This window comes from Cydia fagiglandana, chromosome 22 (assembly GCF_963556715.1).
Source record: "Cydia fagiglandana chromosome 22, ilCydFagi1.1, whole genome shotgun sequence".
In the NCBI taxonomy this organism is placed as follows: domain Eukaryota; kingdom Metazoa; phylum Arthropoda; class Insecta; order Lepidoptera; family Tortricidae; genus Cydia; species Cydia fagiglandana.
In genome coordinates, this window is record NC_085953.1 from 2,186,744 (window position 1) to 2,211,973 (window position 25,230).

Genomic DNA, 25,230 nt, shown 5'->3' on the forward strand with positions numbered 1-25,230 from the left:
GTGGTGAACATATCAAAAGTCCCCGGCTGTAGCTTCGGTGCTTTGGGGTAAGAGGGGGGTAAGAAGGTCGAATTTTTCGGTTTTTCATTGATATCTTGGAAACTTTGCGTCTTAGCGACATGACTACTAAGACAAACCGAAAGCTGGTAAAATTAGTTACAAGTTTTATCCAGTCAAGTTTTTCGATATCTTAAATAGTTTTTGAGATACCCGCTCTTGAAAGTTTATTTAGGGATTTTAATTTTATCTTGATATCTACATCAGTGAAGCTGTTAGGCCATGTTTGGTATCATTTTCGTATAAATCGGGGTGCTGAATTCATTTATGGTATCACATTGACACTATTGCGAAGTAAAACCAAAATTTAAAAAAATATTTTTTTTTTAATCCCTCTTCCCCCAATATTTTTTAAAATTTTGGTTTTACTTCGCAATAGTGTCAATGTGATATTAAACTTTCAAGAGCGGATATCTCAAAAACTATTCAAGATATCGAAAAACTTGACTGAATAAAACTTGTAACAAATTTTATCATCTTTTGGTGTGTCTTAGTAGTCATGTCGCTAAGACGCAAAGTTTCCAAGATATAAGTGAAAAACCGAAAAATGAGACCTTCTTTCCCCCTCTACCCCCCAGCACCGGAGCTACGGCCGGGGACTTTTAATATGTTCACCTCCTAACTAGTCCAAACAAAGTTACGGAGTCAAAAATTGTGTTCCTAGCTTTTCCCTCTATAACTTCTTATTGCTTGGCCTAAAAGACATATATAATATAAATAATTAATATGCAGACTTTAAGTTCCTTTGTAATTAGATCACGTCAAAATAACTTGCCTTGAGAAGTTTTTTGGTATGCGCCAGTGATATTTTAACTTTTTTTACCATGTAGCAATTTTGCAAAAATCACCGCTAAGCAGAGAAATTTAACATAATATTTATGCGCCCAAAAATCTTCTCAAATCCGCATATTGATTGTATAACTATAGCTTAACGTGCAATCAAAAACCGGGTCTGGCACAAGCTCAATAATATGTATTAAATACCAAAACAATACTGCCAACCCAACTTTCACAATAAAAACGAGAAATTTTCTGTTATCTCCTTATACCAAAATATATTATTATGGCTTGAGTTATCATTTCAAAGATACAATATGTCTATATCTATAATATTCATATATTCTTCGTGTTATATCTAAAGCGCTTACCGGTAGGAACTATCGAACTAATATTAGAACAATAATGTTTGTATTTTTAATGAATATATATATTTATAGATCCGGTAATTGGAGAAACACAAATATCCACACAAAGCTAGATACATATTAGTAAACTTAATATGTCAAAACTGACAAAATAGTTTTATTGGACTTATAACGGAAAATGTATAACGTCATAATCATGTGTTATAATCTTATAATAGAAATAAATTCCCTATAATATTGTAAAAAACATATTAACGCCATTTTTTGACAAAAAAAAAATTGAAATGAAAATTAGACAATATTATTCAGAATACCGACAGTTCCTACCAGTGAACTTCGTCTATACTAAACTTATTTTTACCGACGATTGCAACACTTATAGTTCGCAACATGTCATATTAGAGATCTGTTTTGTAATGTTACTTAGTTTACAGATGTCCTTCTTTATATTTGGGCAAAAACCTGCATTGATCTTATACATTTTACAAAAAAAAAACATAAAAACTCTTTTACTATCAACTCAACATATTAACCCTTAAATTGGCAAGAGTAAAAATTTGTAAAAACAAGTGATATAGTAGCATACCTTTATTTAATACCGTCTGGGGGTCTACAGAAAAATGTTTGAAAAAATCCAGTATTATCGGTTTTTCAGAAAATCTATGTACATCACCATGCACGTTGCCAATTTTATAACAAGAAAAGTAACATTGTTCTATGTACACGCTGGTTACCGCTGCCAAGAAGCCAGTAAAATATTATATAAAAATTAATGTAAATTATTATGAAAAAACATAATTTAGTGTGAAATTGTTAAAAGCAATTTAGTGTTTTTGTTTCTCCGACAATTAAACAAAGGAACATGTTGCATTTGACGCTATAAAATTTTGTCTATCCCTGTAGTAGTGTACATTTTACGGTCCACTCTCAGGAAAATGCCCCATGTTGTTAAACCAAAGACTGTCTGTAACTCTAGGACGCTATTTCAGAGCCTTTTGTATTTTTTTTCTTATGGCACAGTTTCTCAACTTTCATTTCATCGGTTACCAATCTTCGTCGCTTTACAATGTCCTTCGAATAGTTAGCTCAATCCGGAAGTTCTAAAAGTAACCTAAAGCAGTATCTAATTCTGTTTTTTTTTCAGGCTGGTACATTTCACGTGTTTATATGAACCTCTTGTTGCCCTAGTATGTAGTTAATGGCGATGAGTGTTGAAGTGTAGTGTAGGCAAAGCACCATAAATAACTGTAGATGGAGATTACAGAACTCTAATACGCTCGAAAGAGAATCAACGTGCTTTCGGAATTAAATCGTGCTTGATTATATTTATCGACATCATCCTCGTCCGACAAGCTGTCTAGCAAATTTAATCGCTCCAAAGAAGAATTTATAGAAGGTGGATCAGGGCTATCGTCAGAATAGTATTGTTTGAATGCGCGTTGGTTCCTCATCGGAATCTGATTCATAATCGGAACATACATTTTTTACGTGAATTAAAGCTAAAATCTTATGCGATCTACATAGTATTAAATACTACAGACAAAGAAAGGAAACCATTCTGTTTAAAAATATTTTAAATAAACAAGGACACGTAAAATCGATAGATTAAAAACAAAAGTTAAGTACAGATAGGTTGGCAACGTACACGGTGGTTACCGTAGTTGAATGTAAGTACATCTTTACAAACTTGTCAACGGTAACCGTGGTGTACATTCCAATTTACCAGTGATTATCTTTATTATTATGCCTTATGCACACAAAATGACCAATTATTCATATACTTTACCACTTTCTTATGAAACACAAAACATAATAATCATAACTTGCCTACAGAAAAGTTGTTAAAATTTAATAAAACTTATTAGAGGTACTGGCGAGCGTCGCCGCTTCGAACAGATTTTTTGATAGCGACGTTAATTTTAATTTTATGCCATATCACATATTTAATTACTATTGATAACATCATTATTAAGTAGTTTCTGTTAATAAAAGCTTAGGAAATTAGATATGTTTACGACAGGAATTTTTACTAACTAACGTACACTGTGATGCACAATGCCAATTTAAGGGTTAAAATAAGATAAAAAGTTAGTAGTAAACATTCAACTTGTTTTGACGTATTGATTTATTTTAAGTACTTATCAAACATAACTTCAAAAATGCATATTACAGATATCATACCTTTCAGTTTAAAATTGACAATGTCATAATAAAATCTATGATCCATATGATTATTTGTTGATGTGTTTTTGCCAAGAACGACATCTGAAAACACCAAACCTTTTGGCAGGACCGGCGTAGCTACTGTCAACTGTCAAGTCACACAGAGATGCTACCTATTTGGTGAAAGCAAACTGTTAAAAGTTAAAATATCTTACAACACCATCCTGACTCTTATTATGAAACCAACAAGACTATTAAAATGTGCAACAGTGCTGTAAAAAGGCCCATAGCTGATAATAGCCTGAAAAATGTTATTTTTGTCAAATACCGAGTTCATACTAAAAATTAATCTTTTAGGTTTATTTTCTGTTCGTCCCTTATTAGTTTAGCACGAGCTATATTTTTCAGATTTAAGAGGTTAATTGCCAATTTAGGGAACAAAAACTATATATTGGTACTGTGGCACATATAGTCATGTTCCATTACTGGGTTGGATGGTTTCGGTTGTCAATTATCAGGAGACGTTGTAAGTCTAAAAAATTGCGCTAACAAAACAAATATGTCTATTATCAGAACGAGCGATCACATAAGTACTGAATGAAAATCCCCTCACCACTGAATTGACACTTTAAAAATCGAGAATAAATCACAGATGTAGATTTCGCATTTCATAATCACAACAGAGTCAAAAACAATAGACAAATGTTGCCGTAGAAATTATGTCAAGGGAAAAACACAAAACATGACACATCGTTCGTTTAAAAATTAATGCTACGATAAAAAATATTTAAATACCTATGAGATATAAAGTGATGACTGTAGTCCATGACGGGCTCATTAGATTTAAGTTGTTTTATGCTATGGGGACAGAATTTAAGATATTTACAAAATGCTACCTCGCTCACTCACGCGTGTTATAACTTGAGTTTTAAAAGGTTTTTTTTTAATATGAGTATGTTATCATACGCATTTAAAATCTAACGTTTACATGTTTGATACAAGACACCTACGGAAAAATTCAAGCAGATTTTAAACCAAATTTAGCTTTTTATAATAGGTCCAATTTACGTTATAGTGTTGTTTTTGCCATTAACAATCAGGTGATAAATCATATTTATCTAAAATATCTTGCCAATACAAACGTTAAGAATTAATGCAAGATATAAAACAAAATATAATGTGGGTATATTATAAATTAACACGGGTCACTCACGTTTTAAATTTGAATGCTTGAAAGCGTGAGTGACTCATTTTAAATGTACTTAATATGTCAGAGTCTCAGCGAAGTTTGCATTTAAAATATTATGTATAGAATTAGACCAAGCCTGTAACTATTTTGATAGCACACGCAGTGCAAGTGTTGTTTTAAATGTCAAACTTCTATGAAATTATGACGTACTTATGTATAAAGTAACATTTGCACTGCGTACGCTATCAAAATCGTTGCAGACTTTTCTTGGTCTAACTCAAAGAGTTTGTATAAGCAAAAGTTGACTTATTATAGATTTTAGGACCATTATAAAAAACAAATTTGTTTAAAAATGTGCCTAACTCAGCGCTACATAACCGCACCCCTAAAGTTAGTTACACCGAAACTTGTGAACACTTTATTCCCTATTCATATTGCCGCTAGCCTAAGAGCAGGACAAAAGACAAGCCGAGCTATGAATCAATTCTTAACACACCGATAACTTTTAAACACGAAGTTGAACAACCCTTTTACAACTTTTATTCGAGTTTTTGAATCGTCGTCACCTCAACAAATGCAAACTGAATTTTAAAGAAATGACTATTATAAATTTTTAGTCCAACAGTGTGTCTACCATTATTGTACTTTTTAACTGATTTCAATTCCAAGAAGGAAGAGGTTCTGTACTTGGTTGGGGCTATTGTTTTATTTATTATCACCGATTATTTTATTTTGTGTCTGTCCCTTTCCAACTAGTAATGTTGTAAGTACGAGAGTGAGCTATCACACGATAGACGACAAAAGTACAAGTATTATCCTGATGTCAGATATGTATGTTATATTTTAATCAGGTTCAACATATTGAGGTTGACGATGATTCAAAAATTCACTCTGTGTCGTATTTGCTACCAAAAGCGTCTGTAACTTTTGTATAACAATCATGATCATCATAGGCCCGCTGTAACGGCCTTAATCAAAAGGCTTACAATACGCTAAATTTAGGATATTTATGTGAGCAGCAAATTGGTAAGGTTTAATAGGTGATAATAAAACCGATGATATAACATAGTATCTAAGATTAGCTATTGTAAAATGGGCTTGAAAGTTTAGGTCTTTTATTATGTGAGTAGCATATTTAAAAACATAATATTGGTAATTAAAGTCCAAATGATTTTTGGCAAATTTTATGGTAGCGAACACGACGACAGAGTAAAGACATACCGATTCAAATCTGCAGGCATCATCGCTATTTTAAGAAAATTTGCATTTTATTGCTGATTTTCAAGATCTAGAGCTTCTCTTTTCAATGACTCTATTACTCTGATAAAATAAGGAATAAATGAGTTATCAAAAAAAGACGCTATTAAAATCAAGAGACCATTAGGAATTCAATTTACGGAATATTTCACAAGATATTGTTATTTAATTTTTTGTGGCTTTGAGTCTTAGGCCTTTAGGACGAAAATTATAAAATTTAATATATTGCTTTCCCAGTAAATGTCTATCCCTCTCAGGTCTGTTGACTTTTATATCAAAATTATAATTGCAATCGAGAAGCCACATGACAGACATCGATATATCACGCGATTTAACATTTTACCAACCATTATTAGAATTATAGTTACAGCATTAGTCGTTAATAATAAATTGATAAGTTGGACTAAAATACAGTTTACGAACGAGAACGCAGCACGAGAGCAAATGCTGACACTTATGGTCCCCGAAAGTTATCATTTCAATACAATTTGTAAATATTTTTAGGCATATTAAATATATTATAAAACGGGTCACTCACGTATTTTAAGGCGAAAAACGGCGCAGACTGCGGGCCGCAGGTAAAATACGTGAGTGACCCGTTTTTAATATATTTAATTTGTCTGTGTCTCACGGAAGTTCTGTTATTAAAATATTTTTAGGTTACAAATTGCATTGTACTGACATGTCTTTATTGATTTCTAAATCCTTGGACCATAGTCCCGTACTGACGTTTTTCATCGCTAAAACAGCAAAATTCGAAATTCAAACAGAGCCGATCTTCCGAACCGATTCCAAATTCAAAACAGCTCCCGAAACGTTTCAACGATCCAAATTCAAACAACTTATAGGTGAATTTCAAAGTTATTGTACATAGTTAAGGCTTTGACTCGTCTACATATTAACGAAAAATTATTTATACATTTTCAGTCCGACAATAAATAGTAGAAAATAATTTACTTTAGGTACATATTAAGCTGCATTCATATGATGGCTCAAAGAGCAAATATTATTACTTTCAACTGTCTACCTTGGTCGTTTACAACCATTTAAATTTAACAATATTCGTTTATTCGACATATATTTGACGAATATCGTCGTGTAGAATATTTTAGTTATTAGAGCACCGCACAAAACTGTTCGCGGTGCTCTTATTTTTTATTTTATTTCTACTTTTTACTATCGAACCGCATATAGGTATAAATAAATCAATTAAAATTGCAGACGAACTCCCTTAACCGTGTACAATATCGAAACCCCCAACGTTCCGTCAGTTCTAAATTGTAAAACCTAACGGCAGCCGACAGGCACGGCGGCAGTGAGCGAGTGCGGCGCGGGCGTGCGTTATAACTCCATGCCGTGCGCCTCGTCGTCGCTGAAGTCGCTCATGGAGCTCTCGGTGTCGGACGCGTTGTTGTTGGCGGCGCCGTTGGCCTTGGCGGAGGAGGACGCCGGCGCGCCGCCCATGCCGGTGATAGCGTCTTTCTCGAGCAGAGCCTCTTCTGTGGCGAATCTTCTCACGTAATCTGGGGAGAAATTTAGTTTATTTTACTTTAGAACAGGGATGTTGCGGATGCAGATTTTTTGGCTGGATATTTATAGGCTCACATTCGCGGATGCGGATGTCAAGATACATACTTAAAAAAATTCAAATATTACATTTTAGTAGATTTTATAAAAAAAACGAAACTTTTAGTATTTGAGCAAGAATTTATAGGTGCGTTATATTTAATAAATAGTAACTTGGCCGTCTTTTCTGGATCTAGTTCCAGACGATTTCGTTATATTAGGTAATGACGAAATTACCAAGCAATTACGCCGCCGCTAATACGTGCCTGTATCGACTTGTTGGATATCCGCATCCGCATTAAGATCCAATCAATTTTATACGGATGCGGATTTTGAAAATAATGCGGATATTCGCAACATTCTTACTTTAGAACTTCAATCCGTCAATTACATGAACGACTATACGTCTACGTCATTCACTGCGGTTGGGGGTCGAAAGAGCCCATGCAAAGTATGGTTAATTACGAGTTACACTAATTGCCGCAGCGAAGGTGTTAAAATTGATTTAATTTGAGACGTAGTTAAGTTGAGGTCTGTTACAACCGACCCGAGCACCATTCGTTTGGTCTCATTTTGGAACTTCAACCCTGTAATTTTTAGATTCCTTAAAATGAAATTGTAGCATGCTTAACCAATTCGCCAAATGTCTAAAAACTCTCTCAATTGCCTTTACAAACAAAAAAAAATTAAAATCACAGACAAACAATGGAAAGGAATACGTACACACATTAATCGTATTTTATTAACCGACTTCCTTTTCATAGAAGGAGGAGGTTCTGTATTCGATTGTGGCTATTTTTTTTCTATGTACGTTCACCGATTACTCCTACATAGTCCAATTTGAGTAATTCTTTTTTTGTTTGAAAGGAGTTACCTCCAAATTGGTCCCATTTTAATTCCGTTCTATTCTGATTAAGGGATCCATGAGGAATTGAGGGAACTCCTCAATGTTTAAAGGCTGAATGAATAAATTATTCCAACATCTTGACTGAGTCATAATGTACCTATATAATACATATTTATATTTAATGTTCATGTTTAGTTTAGATTACCATTTGTAATGTTTTGGCTTCTTAGCTATAAATAATAGGTGTAATGAACTAAGGAGTATATAAATAACACCTGTTTACTGTTTACGTCAATGGTTAAAAATATTCTCACCAAAACACATTAGAAAACACGAGACTCTCTAGACAATGTTGCCTGCACATGAAGCATAAGGACCCTTCTCTGTTGGAAAGCCACATTTCTCATCGAAGAGACATCACCGATGGTCAGCAAATAGTTTAAAATTCAATACAAAATGATAAACTTCAAGGTCTCTTTGCCGGCTAATTTGGCTGGGCCTGGGAGTTGAGGGGTTATGGGCCCAAATCTCAAATCCGTAAGAAAAAGACAACATACATAAGTGCCACTTGCACCATTCCACTAACCCGGGGTTAACCGGTTAAACCCGGAGTTACCATGGTTACCAGTACAATATGACACTGGGTTAACGATTTAACCGCTTAACCCCGGGTTAAATGAGATGGTTCAAGTGGCCCTAAGTATTTCAAATATAATACCGACCTGAAACTTTCTTCTTATACTCTTCAGGCTTGTGCAGGTACATAGCGGCAGCGTCTCCGTTCAGGGGGTCTATGGGGTTGGGGTACGTCAGCAGCTGTGGTAGGAACGACTCGAATATGTTCGACAGATCTGAAACATAAAGGATTTGTTGTCGGTTTAAAACATATTTTGCATACGGATATGACAATCCAATGCCTTCCGCGTCGAGTCATGGGGATTATAGTGTCAACAGTATCATATTCCATCAGGGTCGACAAAGGTCAATCGTTAACAGGTTGATTAGTAGAATAGAACGTGACCTGGAATCAAGGACATGACGTGGTTGTAATGGGCAGTATATTAGGTTGAGTAAAAGTTTAATGGTAAAATTGGTTTGAAAGTCTTCACATGATGCCATAATATATACTCTGCTTCAGTGTTTTAAAGTGCGAAAACAACATATTCAAGGAGTATTCACCATAGCGCGATCTAGGCTTGGTTGATAACGTCAAAAGTGGAGACACACAGTGCTTTATACCTCGTCCTTGTTAGGATGATAAACCATGAGTATTATGTACAGTAGGGTGGGTCGATTTTGTAAAAATAATATTTTTAATGCTGGGTACGTTTAAAAAGTTGCGTTTTGGTCTGTTTAGCATCAGAAAAATAATCAAAATAAAAACCTATATAACTTTTAGCCCTCTACCATGGCTTCAATATTTCTAAATTATATATTTTTCGACGTTTTTATTTTTGTATCTAAAATGTGTCCGAAAGCTTTTTTATTTAATTTTATAGTTTATTCATTCATTGCGAGTGTCGGAACGTACATTACAATGGTCTTTTTTTTAAATCATAGACAAAAGTAAGCTTTCTTGCGTCAAAACTGTCAACTCAATTTTCGCGTTACCCGCCAATTTGTTCATAAATTTGTCAAATAGTTGTTTTCATAACTCATTAATAGTTTTTAAGTAAAAATAAATAAAACCAAGTGAAAATCTTATTAAACATTTAGAAAACCCTATAATAATTCAGTTTTTTCCTGTTTTGTTCATAAATATGAGTGCTAAGTAATCTACCGTCAAAACACGAAGTGAAGTTACTTGCCCTTTGTTTGGACCACCTTCAGATCTTAACGTGAAACTTTTACCGACGATATCAGACACTATTAAGTATATACTTATCGTAAGACACCGTATGCAAGATCTTAATTCCGGAAAACAACCGTCAATAACCCATGTTTTTGCTTGTGTGAGCTGCGACATCGAGAAGATCTGGGCTTCCGCTTCTATTCCTACTGTAAGTCCCAAGAGAATAAAGGAGTTGTTAAAAAAGTATTACGACGAATACTTAAAGGTAATACGGTACCCTAAAAGTAAAATAAACGACAACTATAGGGATAAGTTGACGAGCTTTAAAAACGGCTGTTTAACGCAACTTTTCGACATTGCAGCTTGCAAGTGCACGATTGTACTGAGGACCGATTATTGTTCCTGTGCTAAACAAAATAAAGTACCAGTCATCGAACAAAAATTTCTACTAGATCAACGATCTCACAGACAAATGATTATAGCTGGTGTAGACAAAATTCAGACTCAAAAAAATTGCTCAAAAATTGAAAGACAGCAAAAGTTGCAGAACCGTATGATGGATTTTTATAACTCTCAACCAGGTCTAAGCTCCAACCGAAAAATAGCACGTACTTCGCTTGCTTCACATACTGATTCGAATGCCATCATAGATACTCCATCTGTAATATCACTGCCGAAGACTGATACACCTTATAACACCCTAAGATTGCCAGAACTGGCGAAGACGTGTGATCGGTACGGAATTTCAAATCGATCCGGAGCTGCAATCGCAACTGCTGTGCTGCAAGACGTAGGACTTATATCTCACGACGACAAAAACTTAGTAGTGGATAAAAACAAACTATGGCGGGCTCGAAATAACGAAAGATGTAACTTGCAGGAGAATATGAGTCATGATCAATTGGAAGCGATTTATTTTGACGGCAGGAAGGACAAAACCTTGCTTATCGAAAATTCGAATGGTCGCTCCTATCGTAGACTTACTGTGGAAGAACATATATCGCTTATAAGTGAACCAGGCTCTTTATACTTAGGACACACGACACCACGAACAGGAACTGGCAAAGAAATTTGCAATTCAATCGTTGAATACTGTCAAAGCCACGAAATCGACTTAAATGAATTAAAATGTATAGGTTGTGATGGGACTGCCACGAATACTGGGTGGAAAGAAGGAGTTATTAGATTAACTGAGTTGAAGTTGCAAAAACCATTACAGTGGCTTGTATGCCAACTCCATGCCAATGAGTTGCCTTTACGACACTTATTTTGTCAGCTGGATGGAGGCACAAGTGGACCTAGAGAGTACTCGGGGCCCATAGGAAAAGCTCTAGAAACCTGTGATAAACTGCGTGTAAAAAAGTACGCAGCTATTACTAGTGGTATTACTGATATAGACCAAAATGTCCTAAAATCTTTAAGTACGGACCAAAAGTATTTGTACGAAATGTGTTGTGCTGTGTCGACGGGAACTTGTAGTGCAGAACTCGCAAATAGACAACCTGGAAAGATGGCTCATTCTCGTTGGCTTACCACAGCAAATCGTATATTACGATATTATATTGGATGTGAGAAACCGTCGAATAAATTGAAAATTCTAACAGAATACATTGTCAAAGTGTACGCACCGGTCTGGTTTGAAATAAAGAAAAAATCGTCGTGTATTTATGGAGCCCACCACGTATTTAATTTAATACGTTTAACTAGATCATTCGGTGACGATGTGAGGTCTATTATTGATCCAGTAATCCAGAGGAATGCTTTTTTTGCTCACCCTGAAAACATACTGGTGGCTATGATATCGGATGAGAGAAAATCTGTGAGAGAACTTGCTCTAAGAAAAATTTTACAAGCAAGACGACAGCCAATCACTGGTTCTGTCAGAGTGTTTAAATTGCCTCAGCTCAATTTTAATGCAACTGATTATATAGACATGATAATCTGGGCTGAGTGTCAAGTTACACCTCCGCCGATTATGAGCCATGTGTCTGAGGAGGATTTGCAGAAGATGATAGATGACGTCTCGCTAGCTCGAGATGTCGTTTTCTCTAAGTTTCCCTGTCACACGCAAGCAGTAGAACGGTGCATAAAACTTGTAACGGAAGCATCGATTACGGTGGCTTCAAAAAATGCACGGGATGGACTTATTCGGACCAAACTGAAATCCAGATCTGTAATGCCATCTTTTGACAATAAGGCACAATACAACTGCTAATTTAGTTAAAATTCAAGTTTTTCAACACTAAAACTTTCGACATTATGCATTTATTTTGTAACAAAAATGGCTTATTTATAAATAATTAGACTATGTTTTATACAATACATGTGGTTTTTATTATTTAGTACTACAAAAAAATATAAATAATCATACACGAAACTGACGTCGAATATTTCAATAATTTAAAACTTTGAGCAGCTGTAGAGGGCTAAATCATATAACGAATCAACATTTTTTTAACTGAATATAAGAGCTTAAACAAAATAGCAACTTTTTAGACCCCCCCAGGTACGATTTACGCAAAAAAATATTTTTTCATACAATATCGGCCCACCCTAATGTACAGTGCCATATACTCTGCTTCAGTAGTTGAAAGTTTTTTTTATACGTAAAGTTACACAGTTTGTTCGACGCAGTGACCAGCGACTGCTTTTTTGTGAAGAGATTGGTGTCGTGCCGAAAGGGCCACGTCACCACCAAGGACGAAAGGGAAAGGAAATTTACAGAATAAGGATAGAGAAAAGCAAAAGTGGTTGAAAGTGCGAAACTATGTAACGTAGGAGTATTTTAATAACAAAACTTCCGTGAGACACACAGACATATTAAATATATTAAGAACGGGTCACTCACGTATTTTCGGTACGGAGTGAAACATGTCGAGCGTTTTTCGACTTAAAATACGTGAGTGACCCGTGCTTAATATATTTAATATGTAGGAGTATTTACCGTAAAGCGCGGTCCAGGCCTGATTGATAACGTCCAAGCATACAGTGCCCGATACCTCGTCGATGTTGGGATGGTAGACCTTGTTCATAAATCCGATGGAGGGGGACTTGAAGGGGTAGTGGTCGGGGAGGTGTACGCGTACTCGCCACACGCCACCCTCGTATGGAGCTGGAAACATAAAATGAAAGAATAATATGTGAGTTGAATTTTTGACAATTTTTCGGGCATACTCAAAAGTGATCCCGGTGAGGAAACCGGACTAATCCCGATAAGGCCTAGTTTACTCTCCGGGTTGGAAGGTCAGATGGCAGTGGCTTTTGTAAATACCTACGCCAATTCTTGGGATTAGTTGTCAAGCGGACCCCAGACTTCTAGGAGCCGTGGCAAAAATGCCGGGATAACGCAAGGAAGAAGACTCAACTCGCTCGACAAAGTTAACAGAGCCGAATGCGATTATTACTTATTATTGTCTGTTCTCAGGGAGCGGCGCAAAAACTTCGTAATGACACGCAAAGCGTTGCACTGTTAGTAACTGAGGACAACCCCTTATAAGCCATTTTAAAGTATAAAATCGACGAGTGTATAGTGAGCATTAAATAAATAGTGACAACCAAAATGGTTAAATACATTGCAACACACTTGTGTTCAGTTTCAGGTGTTAGCATAAAAACAGAAACACAATAGGATTTAATGCTGTATGTATAAATTTTTTATAAACATTGTGTCAAGACAGATTTATGAACGTATTGACACTGAAACCAAGACTAAAGATGGGCATTAATATAGCGGTTACATCGGTATGCCAATTCGCATTCTTTTAGACCATTGCGTGTAACGTAATATCGCACCGACTAAATTTTAAGCGACATTCTTCCTTTCTCCTGGTTAAGTAATCGTCTAACATTTATTTAACGTCAAAACTGAGAAGTGAAAACTGGGAAGTCCTGCTACTTTGCCTTGTTATGTGTTTGGTTCTACAAATGTTTACCAAAATGATAATTGATCACCACGCGATTTTGTTTGAGACTTATTGGAACTTTTTGTTGTTGTTTTACATTTGTAATTAACAAAATGTAATGAAGTGATAGGTACATATAGTTCATTTTTTTTAGCATTAGAAAGAACTTGAAAGAAGGTAAGCGATCTTGGCATGTCTTTTAATTGAAAAACGCTTTTTAAAAATCAATAACTATTACTTATGAAAGCAGAAGAATATATGTAAATGATCGTATTAGATTCATAATTGTTACATATTTGCCGTAACTAATTTTTAAAATGTGTTTTTAAATTAAAAGATTGTTTACCTAATTTCTAAATGCTAAAAAAACGAAGTATGTGTCTAACAGAATCATAGATTTAATTTACTTGAAAATTAAAAGTTTCGCAAGAATTCTCGAAAGGTTTTTTTTAATATTCAATTCAAATAATGTTTCCGTGTACAAAATGTTTTCGTATAAAATTCAGACCTTAGGACGAAGGTGTTTATTATTATTCTAATTCAAGGTCGTTGCCGATTATAAGCGTAAATACTGTTAACGACACTCCAATACAAATGAGACGCTTCGCGATGTAAACACCAAAAGATCCTTAAAATAACACGTTTTATAAATACGTATTCAAACAGGGCACTCACATAACGCAAGTCGATTCTAATAAATCGTGAGTGACCCGCGTTGATATATTTAAAATGGGTCACTCACGCTCAATTTATTTAATACATATCGAGTCTCAAGTAAGTTGTGTAGTTAAATAACTATGTACTATTAAAAATTATTATCAAAGAGAAATAGTGTATAGAGATTTATTGTCAAAGTTATGTAGTTACAGTGAATCCACTGCCAACTTTCGATATAAGTATGTTGAAATTTTTAGAACGCCATTTGATTTTTTGATATTTAACACATATATGTAAAAGAAATCAAATCAAAGTCAAATGGCGTTCTAAAAGTTTTAATCATCTGTCGAAAGATGGCAGTAAATTCACTGTGACTATTTACATAATTTACTTTGACAATCCGCCATTATTTCAAATTTTCTTTGTTATTATATTATAATTAAGTAATCAAATACAGCAAATACTATACCAAAACAATCTGACTAATCGCGTGATCGCACAATATTTGTGTGAAATGATAATTGAGTTATCTTTAGATTATTTGTTACATTTAAAACCCTGAATGGATTGTTTCCGCATCAATGAATCGCCGGTCAGTGGTGCGGAAAGGGCGTCACAAACGAAAAAAGTTGTTTGTGTGTATTTTTATAATTTTTTATTACCGGAAAGTTTTGCTTCCTAGGCTACATTACTTTGATTTAGGCGTTTGTAATTATTTATTAATTTAGTTCCAACACCAAGAGCTTAAAGGTTTTACAAGACGTACAGATGTAAGTAGTGCATAGTTGTTTTCCATCGTATTTTTTTCGGAAACGTTCGTAACTGTCACGCTACTTCAATCAACATCAGTACTTTTTGTACCGAGACTGACTAAAATAGCAAGACACGTTCGTACGTTTCCGTGAAAATACGACGGAAAATAATTATGCACCACATCCGTACAACAATATTTCCGAAAAATCTTTAAGTTTTGATTTTACGACTTTGCTTATATATTCTTCATAGATTAAATGGGAAAGCGATCATCTAAGATCCGTTATAGTTGGTCACTTTATGTGGTCAGAATGAAACAGGATATTTTGCCGAAACATGTTTTTTTTGTGCCGATACCTGCAGAAATCAAAACTTCGGCTTTTTATACCAAACTTGCCAAAGTCAAGACTTCAGTTCGTTGGTTAATGATGACTGGTAATTCGCCAGTAACTGGCCACCAGCCAATAACTGGCCACCCTAAAGTAAAAATGAATTCTGTTCACCTATAAACATAATTCATTTTAGTATATGGTTTCAATAACTGGCCAGCCTTCAATAACTAGCCACCTTATAGTTACTAAAATGAGTTTTGTTTAGGAATAGGTGAATAGAAAATGGTCAGTTACTGACGAATTACCCTACATGGGTCACATAATTATAGGATATGGATGGATACTCACTTCCTGGGGGTCCGAAGAATTTCACGCAGAACTCGTTGAGCCCGCCCAATATGGTCACCTCGTGCTTGCTTTCAATGCTGACACCATTAGTCAAGGGAATTAATTATAAATTAATTAATTAATTATGGTAAAACAAGGAATGAGAATGAAAACTTTGTATACCACCTGTTTTGTACCCTTATTAATGCAAATAGATATTTTGATTGATATATTCATTCTCTTTTCCCTGTAATTTGATTTGTGCAAGGACGTATTTCACTTTTACTAATAATACTAATAAAGAAAACAAAAATAAACGAATACAAGATGGAGATGAGCTAAGAAACACAGATACTGGTGGAGAACAGCACAGAATAGGAAGTAATGGGAAAAAACTGGGGGAGGCCTTTTCTGCACACGCGACATGCAATTAAATATATTAAATTATAAAAACAATGAAAGTGTAAAAAAATGCATGAAATATAGTCTATAACTAATATCAAAGAAGTAACCCAAACTCAACAAAGGTCACATCATTTTACTTGTTTTGTCACCTAGTTCATATCGCCACTTTGGGTCTCCATCATCAGTGCCCTGTTTATGACAGGGACCTTTTTGACAGGTTTTATTAGAAAGGGACTTCCACTTGTATTACAAGTTACAAGCTTTTGATAAACAGGGCACAGATCAGCAAGTCATCAATAATACCTACTGCATAGTGCAATGTCATTGGTGTTTCAGATCGAGATTATCGAGTATTAGGAATAGTTCTAATTTAATGTCCAAGATTTTACCCCAACTAACATTAGGTATGTTAGTATTTAACATAATTACTAACAGGGCAAGGAGGCAAGCAAAATAAAAGTTTATTAAAAATGAACTCAGAAAACGGCTAAACCATTTTCTCGGATGCAAAGATTGCATACAAATCACCAGTTTACGTTAAGTAGCCGCTTTTGAGTGACGTCACTGTAAAAAGAGTTCAATGAGTGACTAATGAAAAATGAATCATAAGATTCATAAGAATGTAACAAAAGCATATGGGGCATTATCTATGAAAAGGAACTTTATTGTCGATGGCGCTTACGCCATTATTAACGATGCTCCGATATAAATACAATGCCGCGCGACGCTGTGCGGCATAAGCGCCATCGACAATAAGGTCCCTTTTCATAGATAACGTCACATATTTCCCGATATAATTTTGAAATTAGTCATAGAGGTGCATTATGGCATAACCCTATTAAAGTATACCGGTTTCTTTAATATTCCGACTTACTTGCCCTGTAAACTCTGTATCTTTAGGTATTTAAGTAAATAAAAGTAAATAAACATTTTGTATATTTTCGGGTAGTTATAACATTTATTGGTTAACCAACCAAATAGAAAAATTGCCTGCATCTGTTACTGAACGACCTGACTGTAACCTACATTATTTGATCTTGTAATGTTTTCATCTACCCTCAACTGGCTTAAGGAGGCATTTGAGGGTAGATTTTGTTTACTTTTATTTAAATACCTAAAGATACAGAGTATAGCCCCTAGGCGTTCGCTATGGCAAAATACGGCTAAGAAAAGATAAGATAAGCGGTAGTTGTTCGCGTCACTATCGCAGAAGATAAGATTGCGGCCAGCTCCGTGACATCGTGAGAAAACTGAGGGTTGATGTCTGATAGATAAAGCTAATTGCAAGATAGATAGTCAAAGTACAGTTGCCAGATATATCACTACTAGGAAATAAATTAAATCAATGAAAATATTTTGATTTGTGTTATTTCAATTAGAAACTATACGATTCGAAACAATAAGAGACCAAGGCCTCCAGTGCCCAGGGCTGGGATTAAACCAGTGTCCTTTGCATTTGCGGCAGATGCCATGATCACTCGGCCATCCGAGTCACGGGGACAGGTCGAATTTTCTCAAGCACCCGCCCCAGCTTCGCACGGGTTACACAAAACCTTAGCAAATTGTACATCTAAACCTTCCTCCAGAACCACTCTATTGATAGGTTAGAACCGCATGAAAACCGTTCAGTAGTTTTTGAGTTTATCGAGAACATACAAACGTTGCGGAGAACTTTGTTTTATAAGGCGTTAGTTATATTGATATGCAATCTCTCACGAGCGCCTTTGGCCAGCTGTACAGTTTGGTTCGTACCATATCAGGCCAGACATATCACTTTGGCTCAAAAGTAACTGAACTCTATGTCAAAATTTCACGTTGTGGTTTTTTATCGCGCTATACTTAAATCTGCGTAATTTCCGTTTAGGCCATTAAGAAAATAGGTGAACTACACGAATATTCGGGAATAACGCTTGAGCGCCTTGGCAATACCAGCGGAGCGTGTTTTGATATTTGTAACGGCTAGGGCCATTGAGCGACTTGCGACGGCGGCAGCGACAACCATCAAATTAAAGGTCCGATCGCTGTGCCTCGCCCCAAACGATGGTTATCGTAAGTCGCTCAATGTCGTGGCCGAGCCGTAAGCACTTTAACCGATCCGAAATATCTGGTTGCAACTGTGCAAGATGATCCAGAATAATTTAATTGTCATGGTCCTACTTTTTAGGGTTCCGTAGTTAACTAAGAACCCTTATAGTTTCGCCGTGTCCGTCTGTCAGTCTGTGATGTCTGTCCGTCCAAGGCTCCGTGCGAAATATTATGAATGCGAAAGTAAATCTGTCCGTCTGGGCTATAACCGCGATAATCGAAGTCGATAGACGTATCGAGAACGCCTGGAAGAGCTTCTGGTCCATGAAAGCGCTAATGAAGGGCGACCTTCCCTTGTGTCTCAAGCGCAAACTCCTTGACATGTGCATCCTGCCCATTCTAACCTACGGTGCACAAACTTGGTCATTAACTGAGGCTCTAAAGTCTAAACTCAAGGTTTGCCAGCGTGCGATGGAGCGTAGTATATTAGGTGTTCGCAGAACTGATCGGATCAGAAACACGGAACTACGCTCCAGAACTAGAGTTGTAGATGTAGGCGTCAAGACCGCTAAGCTTAAGTGGGACTGGGCCGGACATGTCTGCCGCATGCACCCAGAAAGGTGGGCCAAAATGGTTACTGAGTGGGACCCACGGAATACAGTAGACGGTGCAGGCCGGAGTTTAGGCAGACCGAAAAGGAGATGGCGGGACGACTTGGACACATTCTACCCCAAATGGTGGGAAAATGCCGATGACAGGGTCGAGTGGAAAGAACGAGGGGAGGCCTTTGCCCTGCAGTGGGACACCAAGTAGGCTAGAAAAAAAAAAAAAATCGAAGTTCGCAAATTGCGGGCATTTTTCTCTGTCACTCTAATTACGCCTTCATTGGAGTAAAAGAGAAAGATCCCCAAGCAATTTGCGTATTTCGGTTTTCGCGGTAGCCGCTCTGTTACCTCTTAACGTTTAAACCGCTGAGCCGATTTAGACGAAATTTGGTATTAGGAGGTAAGTTCGAGGCCCGGGAAAGTCGTTTTTAAATATCAATCATCATAATCATTCCACGCGAAGTCGCGGGCAGAAGCTAGTAGGTATATTAAATATATTAAGAACGGGTCACTCACGTATTTTAAGTAGAAAAACTCTACGTGAGTGACCCGTGCTTAATATACAGTGTGTGTCTGACCATGGGGCTTTAAATCCAGGGCTCGATTCTACTCGCTAAACTGAGCTACTTTTACTATGGCACCAACCCCGAAATCCCGAATTTTTTTTTACTTTTTCATACATTTTGACTGATGGAAAAGCCAAATTTTTTTCTCCGATTTTAGGGTTGGTCCCATAGTAAAAGTAGCTCAGTTTAGCGAGTAAAATCAAGCCCTGGATTTAAAGCCCCATGGTCAGACACACCATGTATTTAATATGTCTGTGTCTCACTGAAGTTTAGCTAGTAGGTAATATTAAATAATGCATATTGATTGTCCGTGCATTAGCTGCACGTGAACAAGGTAATGTTGAAAATCGATACGTCTGGGTTGTTGGCTCTGATTTGCGATCGTTCAGACGCTCTTTGTATGAATGATGGCGGAAATGACATATTAATAATTTTTTGCATGATGATAAATAATAAACATATATTTTTTTTAACCTGGACCGATAGAGTTGCGAATGTGGAAGTACTTAAAAGAATGAACAAAAAGCATCAGTAATTTTCCGAAATATGTATGAAAGTATAGTGTAGTTGAATGTTGAGATGGATGTGTGGCGTGACGAGAATGGATTGGATAAGGAATGAGTAAATAAGAGGAAGCCTGAAAGTTGCACCCATAACAGAAAAAGTAAGGGCAAATCGCCTAGAGTGGTACGGGCATGTGATGAGGAGGGATGAAAGTCATGTGACGAGAAAGGTATTACGAATGAATGTGGAGGGAAATACGAGGAAAGGAAAACCGAGGAAAAGGTGGATGGACTGCGTGAGAGATGATAGGAAACGAACGCAAGTGAATGATGAGATGACGGGTGATAGAGAGGTGTGGAAGAGAAAGACATGCTGCGCCGACCCCAAGTGAATGGGACAAGGGCAAGAGAATGATGATGATGTACGTTTGTACGTAAGGCATATTTGACATACTTAAATGAATTTTTGGGCATAATGCGTAGGTGTGTATACAATATTTAGTTTAAAAAGAACTTTGGGCTCAATAATGTATAAAAGACTTTTCAGTGATAGAATAATCCAGCAGAAATTGTGTCTGAAAACAGCTAGCGCGTATGAAGGTCATAAAATTAAGTAAAAATATCTATGTGCAATACAAGGTGTGGCACAGTGATAGACATATTAACATAACTTTAAAATAATACTCAGTATCCAGGGTGAGATTGACTTGTTGCTTAATTAGTAAAAACAAAATAAAACAATGAAACAAAAGGTAGAAAATAATTGATTCATTACCTGTAATGATTATTAATGCGGCAAGTAATGATTTGGCGAGCTCATTATGATTTTGCTTCAATGTCAAAAATAGGAGTCATTTAAATTTAAAACAGTACCTATGATTAAAAAATAAGCGGCCAAGTGCGAGTCGGACTCACCCATGAAGGGTTCCGTAGCAGCAAGTAACATAATAAAATTGCGGTTTAAGATTTATGACGATTAAACAAAACTACTTATTAGATCTCGTTCAAACCAATTTTCGGTGGAAGTTTGCATGGTAATGTACATATATCAAATATTTTTTTAGTTTTATCGTTCTCTTATTTTAGAAGTTACAGGGGGGGGGGGACACATTTTACCACTTTGGAAGTGTCTCTCGCGCAAACTATTCAGTTTAGAAAAAAATGATATTGGGTCATTCCATCGTTTCGGGTGTTACACTTGAACTCATAAAATAAGGTTTTATTCGATATTGTAACAGGAACTAGGAGGTTATAACTATTGATTCATCTACTACTTTGATAATATTTTCTTTTCCTGTACACACATAATTAAAGTATAAGACCAATAACGAGAGAATCACTAAAAAGTAGCTGTTTCGGGCGTTACGCGAATTGGCCTATACCTTCTGACCATCAGTACCAAAATGCATATTTTAGCGAATTTTGTCAAGTAAGCTCCAGTTTTATTTATGTCAAGTAATAATAGTTAGTATAGTCTACTGAAACACTGAAGTAACACTTAGTATCACATTTTGTTTAATTTTAATAAAATAAATTACCTGTTTCGGGTGTTACTCATGGTTCGTTTCGGGTGTTACGAGTACGAAATTAAGACATATTTATATGAAATTATGGCTCATTTTATTGAAATTAGTGTCTTTTTAATAAATTCTATTAAAATCATAAGTAATAAATACTGAATTAGTATTAAATACATTAATCTTAACAATAAAAACTGTTTCTCGAAGATATCATAATTTTTTTTTTCGATGCGATTTTTTTCGTAAATATTCACTTGATCAAAAAATGGTTGATGGTGACACCTATTCATTTTGAAAGATCTATCCAACGACACTCCACACCACAGGATTAAAGGAGAAAAAAATTAAAAAATATTTTGTACTGGAGCTACCCTAAAAAAATTTTTTTTTTGTAATTTTTGTATTACTACTTTGTTGCCATGATTGATTTTTGTATCCATGCCAAATTGCAGCTTTCTAGCAATAACCACCACGAAGAAAAGCCGGGGACGGACAGGCGGACGATCAACACGTTTCGGGTGTTACACAACTTCAAACTTTAAAACATACGACTAAAGCAGACGCTAAAACAATAATTATTACACATTTGAATAGGTTCACATCATAGCCTTTCTTTGGCAAAACAATGTTTGGCTATAGTTAATTACGGGAAAAGTTACACATACTTTTATCTCTTTTTCGTTTCGGGTGTTACTTTGAGACCACAGTCTAGAATACTCTTCTAAAAACCAATTAATCCATGCTTTTTAATATTTTTAAAGACAAATTATAAAATTACGATATTTTACCTGAAATAACTGCGAGAAATTTGTAACAGTTTACAGTTATTTTCTATTAAATTAGTCTTGCCAATATCGCTGTATAAATTTAGTTTTACGCCTATCATTTAAACGTCGCGATCAAGTACATGGAAAACATGTATAAAATGTTTTTTTTTCGGGTATTTCTTCTGACATGAAGGTTTGGTATGTTTTCTATGGAAATAGGTTAGTGTTGACTTCTTAAACCAATTTTCATTTTTGAACCCTTGGTAGCGTTTATTATGGAATGACCCTATTAGAAACCTCAATATCCTTTTTGAAGACCTATCCATAGATACCCCACACATATGGGTTTGATGAAAAATTTTAAGTTTCAGTTCTAAGTATGGGGGCCCCCAAAATTTATTGTTTTTTTTTTTCTATTTTTGTGTGAAAATCTTAATGCGGTTCACAGAATACATCTACTTACCAAGTTTCAACAGTATAGTTCTTATAGTTTCGGAAAAAGTGGCTGTGACATACAGACGGACAGACAGACAGACAGACAGATATGACGAATCTATAAGGGTTCCGTTTTTTGCCATTTGGCTACAGAACCCTAAAAAGACTGACTGTTCAAAAAATAAGCTTAGATAGGGTAAATTTTCAATTACTGGCCACTGGCCAATAACTGGCCACCCTAAACTAAAAATTAATTCTATTCACCCATAAAATATTCCCAGAATTCATTTTTATTTACTTTATTAGTGACTTCGGGGAGTGTGCCCAAGAGCTACACAAGCTTATTCCACCGTCCCCATTCTACCATCGGACTTTTAGACGCACGGCCGGTTTCCATCCTTACTTGGTAGATATTCCACCAATTCGCACGAAGCGCTTTGCTTCTACTTTCCTTATGCGCACTGCCAAGGAATGGAATTCCTTGCCGGCGTCTATATTTCCGTGTTCTTATAACCCGGCAACCTTCAAATCAAGAGTGAACAGGCACCTTCTGGGCGAGCTCGCTCCATCGTAGGCCACGTCTACGCCTCGGCTAGTCTGTGGCCATGAGTAAGCCCATTCATAATAAAAAAAAAAAAAAAAAAAACAAATTAACAGACTAGCAACAAAATGAAATAAAAAAACCAGAGCCAATAACTTAAATTAAAAAGAGTAAAAAAAGACGTTGTTTCACTTTCTCTAATTATTATCACTGGAACATTTTGTTAGAGCAAAACAAGCTAACACATTAATTTTATTATATAAGAGATCATTTCGTGTTCATTTTTAGGGTTCCATACCAAAAACGGGACCCTATTACTAAGACTTCCTGTATGTCTGTCACCAGGCTGTATCTCATGAACCGTGATACCTAGACAGTTGAAATTTTCACAGATGATGTATTTCTGTTGTTGCTATAACAACAAATAATAAAAAAGTATGGAACCCTGAAGTGGGAGAGAGTCCGATTTTTAGTATTTCATTTTACAGCATACTAATTTGATTTAGAAACTATTTTACTATGTTCAATAATGTATTCTGCAAGACAGCCTCAATAACTATTTTACTAGTCAACAAAACATTTACAATCAAGTACCTATACCTACTATGTTTACTTGTAATAAACATATTATTATTATTATGCATAATCCTGGTCTGGTTATTGTATTTCAACAGATTCTATATATTCTAGAAGATAATAGCATATTGTGTCACTCAGAGCTGTTTATAATCATTACTAAACCATACATTTTCTTTGTTTGGCAAAATACCAAAGAAACAATGAACTTCACACTGACCCCAGTTTATTTGATAAAATTAAATATAACACAGCCATAGTAATTAAATACCAGCAAGGTCAACACACTGAGATAGGCATAGACTTTTTGTACGTTTTTATTACTTTATCAATTTTATTACTCATTATGATGACAAAGGCATGTTACAAACAGCCAAGGGTGAGGCCACTACATAATTTATTTCATTGTACCATGTAGGTATAAACTATGTGCAATTAGCATTTAATTGCGTGTAACAGAATTGACCATCTTCATAATCCGTTCGAGCCTAGGACCGTAACAAAGTGTAGAAAAAAAATGCGCAACTAAGACCGTGGCCTACTTAACGAATTACGAAATACAATATCACAATCTAACACACGGAAGAGCGCCGTGAACGCGCGACCGTAGTAATGTACGTGTTTATCAACGTGTTATATATAGATACGTAGGCCCACGGAGTCACACAAAGACTGCACGCTCTTTTGCAGATAAATAGTTTAAGGTCTAATCAACATTAATAATTATGTACCAAATGCTTTCCACACGATGAATACTAGGATAAAAACATGATAAATTAATATATACACAGACCATATCGATTTTAAATAGGGGCTGTGACAATCAGCTGATGGCCCTTCAGGCAGTTATTTACATGGAAGCCCTCGAACGCAGTAGGGTGGCTAGTAATGACGATAACAAAGAAAGGATACAGTTTGATGACATCTGTGTCCATCCGACGTTTCCCAGCGCTCGGTGACGACATCTTCGTGATCTATTACTAATAAATCACAATATCGAACACGAACACCAGCACAAACCCACTCACTTCTCCGCCAGACCAAATTTCTCGTCCACTAGCAGCAGTCAGAAAAATAACATTGTAGAAAAACAATGGACACAAACCATAGACTAAATTTCGAAGGTGATGTGTAATGAGATTAGTGTTGTCCTAATAAAAATAGTTACAATTACTTTAAATAGGTAAAATAATTAAACATCCTATCAAAAACAGTGACAAGCTATTGAGCTTAATAAATTAAGCATACAAACTGATTTGTTGAAAATTATAATTTGAAAAATAATAATAGTTTGACATTT

General features: G+C 35.7%; 1 protein-coding gene across 1 annotated transcript; it reads right to left on the reverse strand.

Annotated features, from left to right (window-relative positions):
- Positions 1-3,971: 3,971 nt before the first annotated feature.
- LOC134675579 (ubiquitin-conjugating enzyme E2 H) lies at positions 3,972-25,018 on the reverse strand. The gene is made up of 5 exons (XM_063533880.1): positions 24,843-25,018; positions 16,009-16,085; positions 12,961-13,128; positions 8,947-9,075; positions 3,972-7,334 (listed from the first exon to the last, which is right to left on the reverse strand). The coding sequence occupies exons 1-5, from the start codon at positions 24,893-24,895 to the stop codon at positions 7,153-7,155; spliced, it is 609 nt and encodes a 202-aa protein (XP_063389950.1). The 5' UTR covers positions 24,896-25,018; the 3' UTR covers positions 3,972-7,152.
- Positions 25,019-25,230: the final 212 nt, after the last annotated feature.

Bases quoted from the DNA above. Each gene is read 5' to 3' on its own strand.
- LOC134675579 (XM_063533880.1), bottom strand. From the start codon at position 24,895: ATGTCGTCACCGAGCGCTGGGAAACGTCGGATGGACACAGATGTCATC. The intron at 13,129-16,008 runs GTGAGTATCCAT...TTATGTTTCCAG, and splicing joins ATTCTTCGGACCCCCAGGAA to CTCCATACGAGGGTGGCGTG. The intron at 7,335-8,946 runs GTCGGTATTATA...ATTTCTCCCCAG, and splicing joins GTATAAGAAGAAAGTTTCAG to ATTACGTGAGAAGATTCGCC.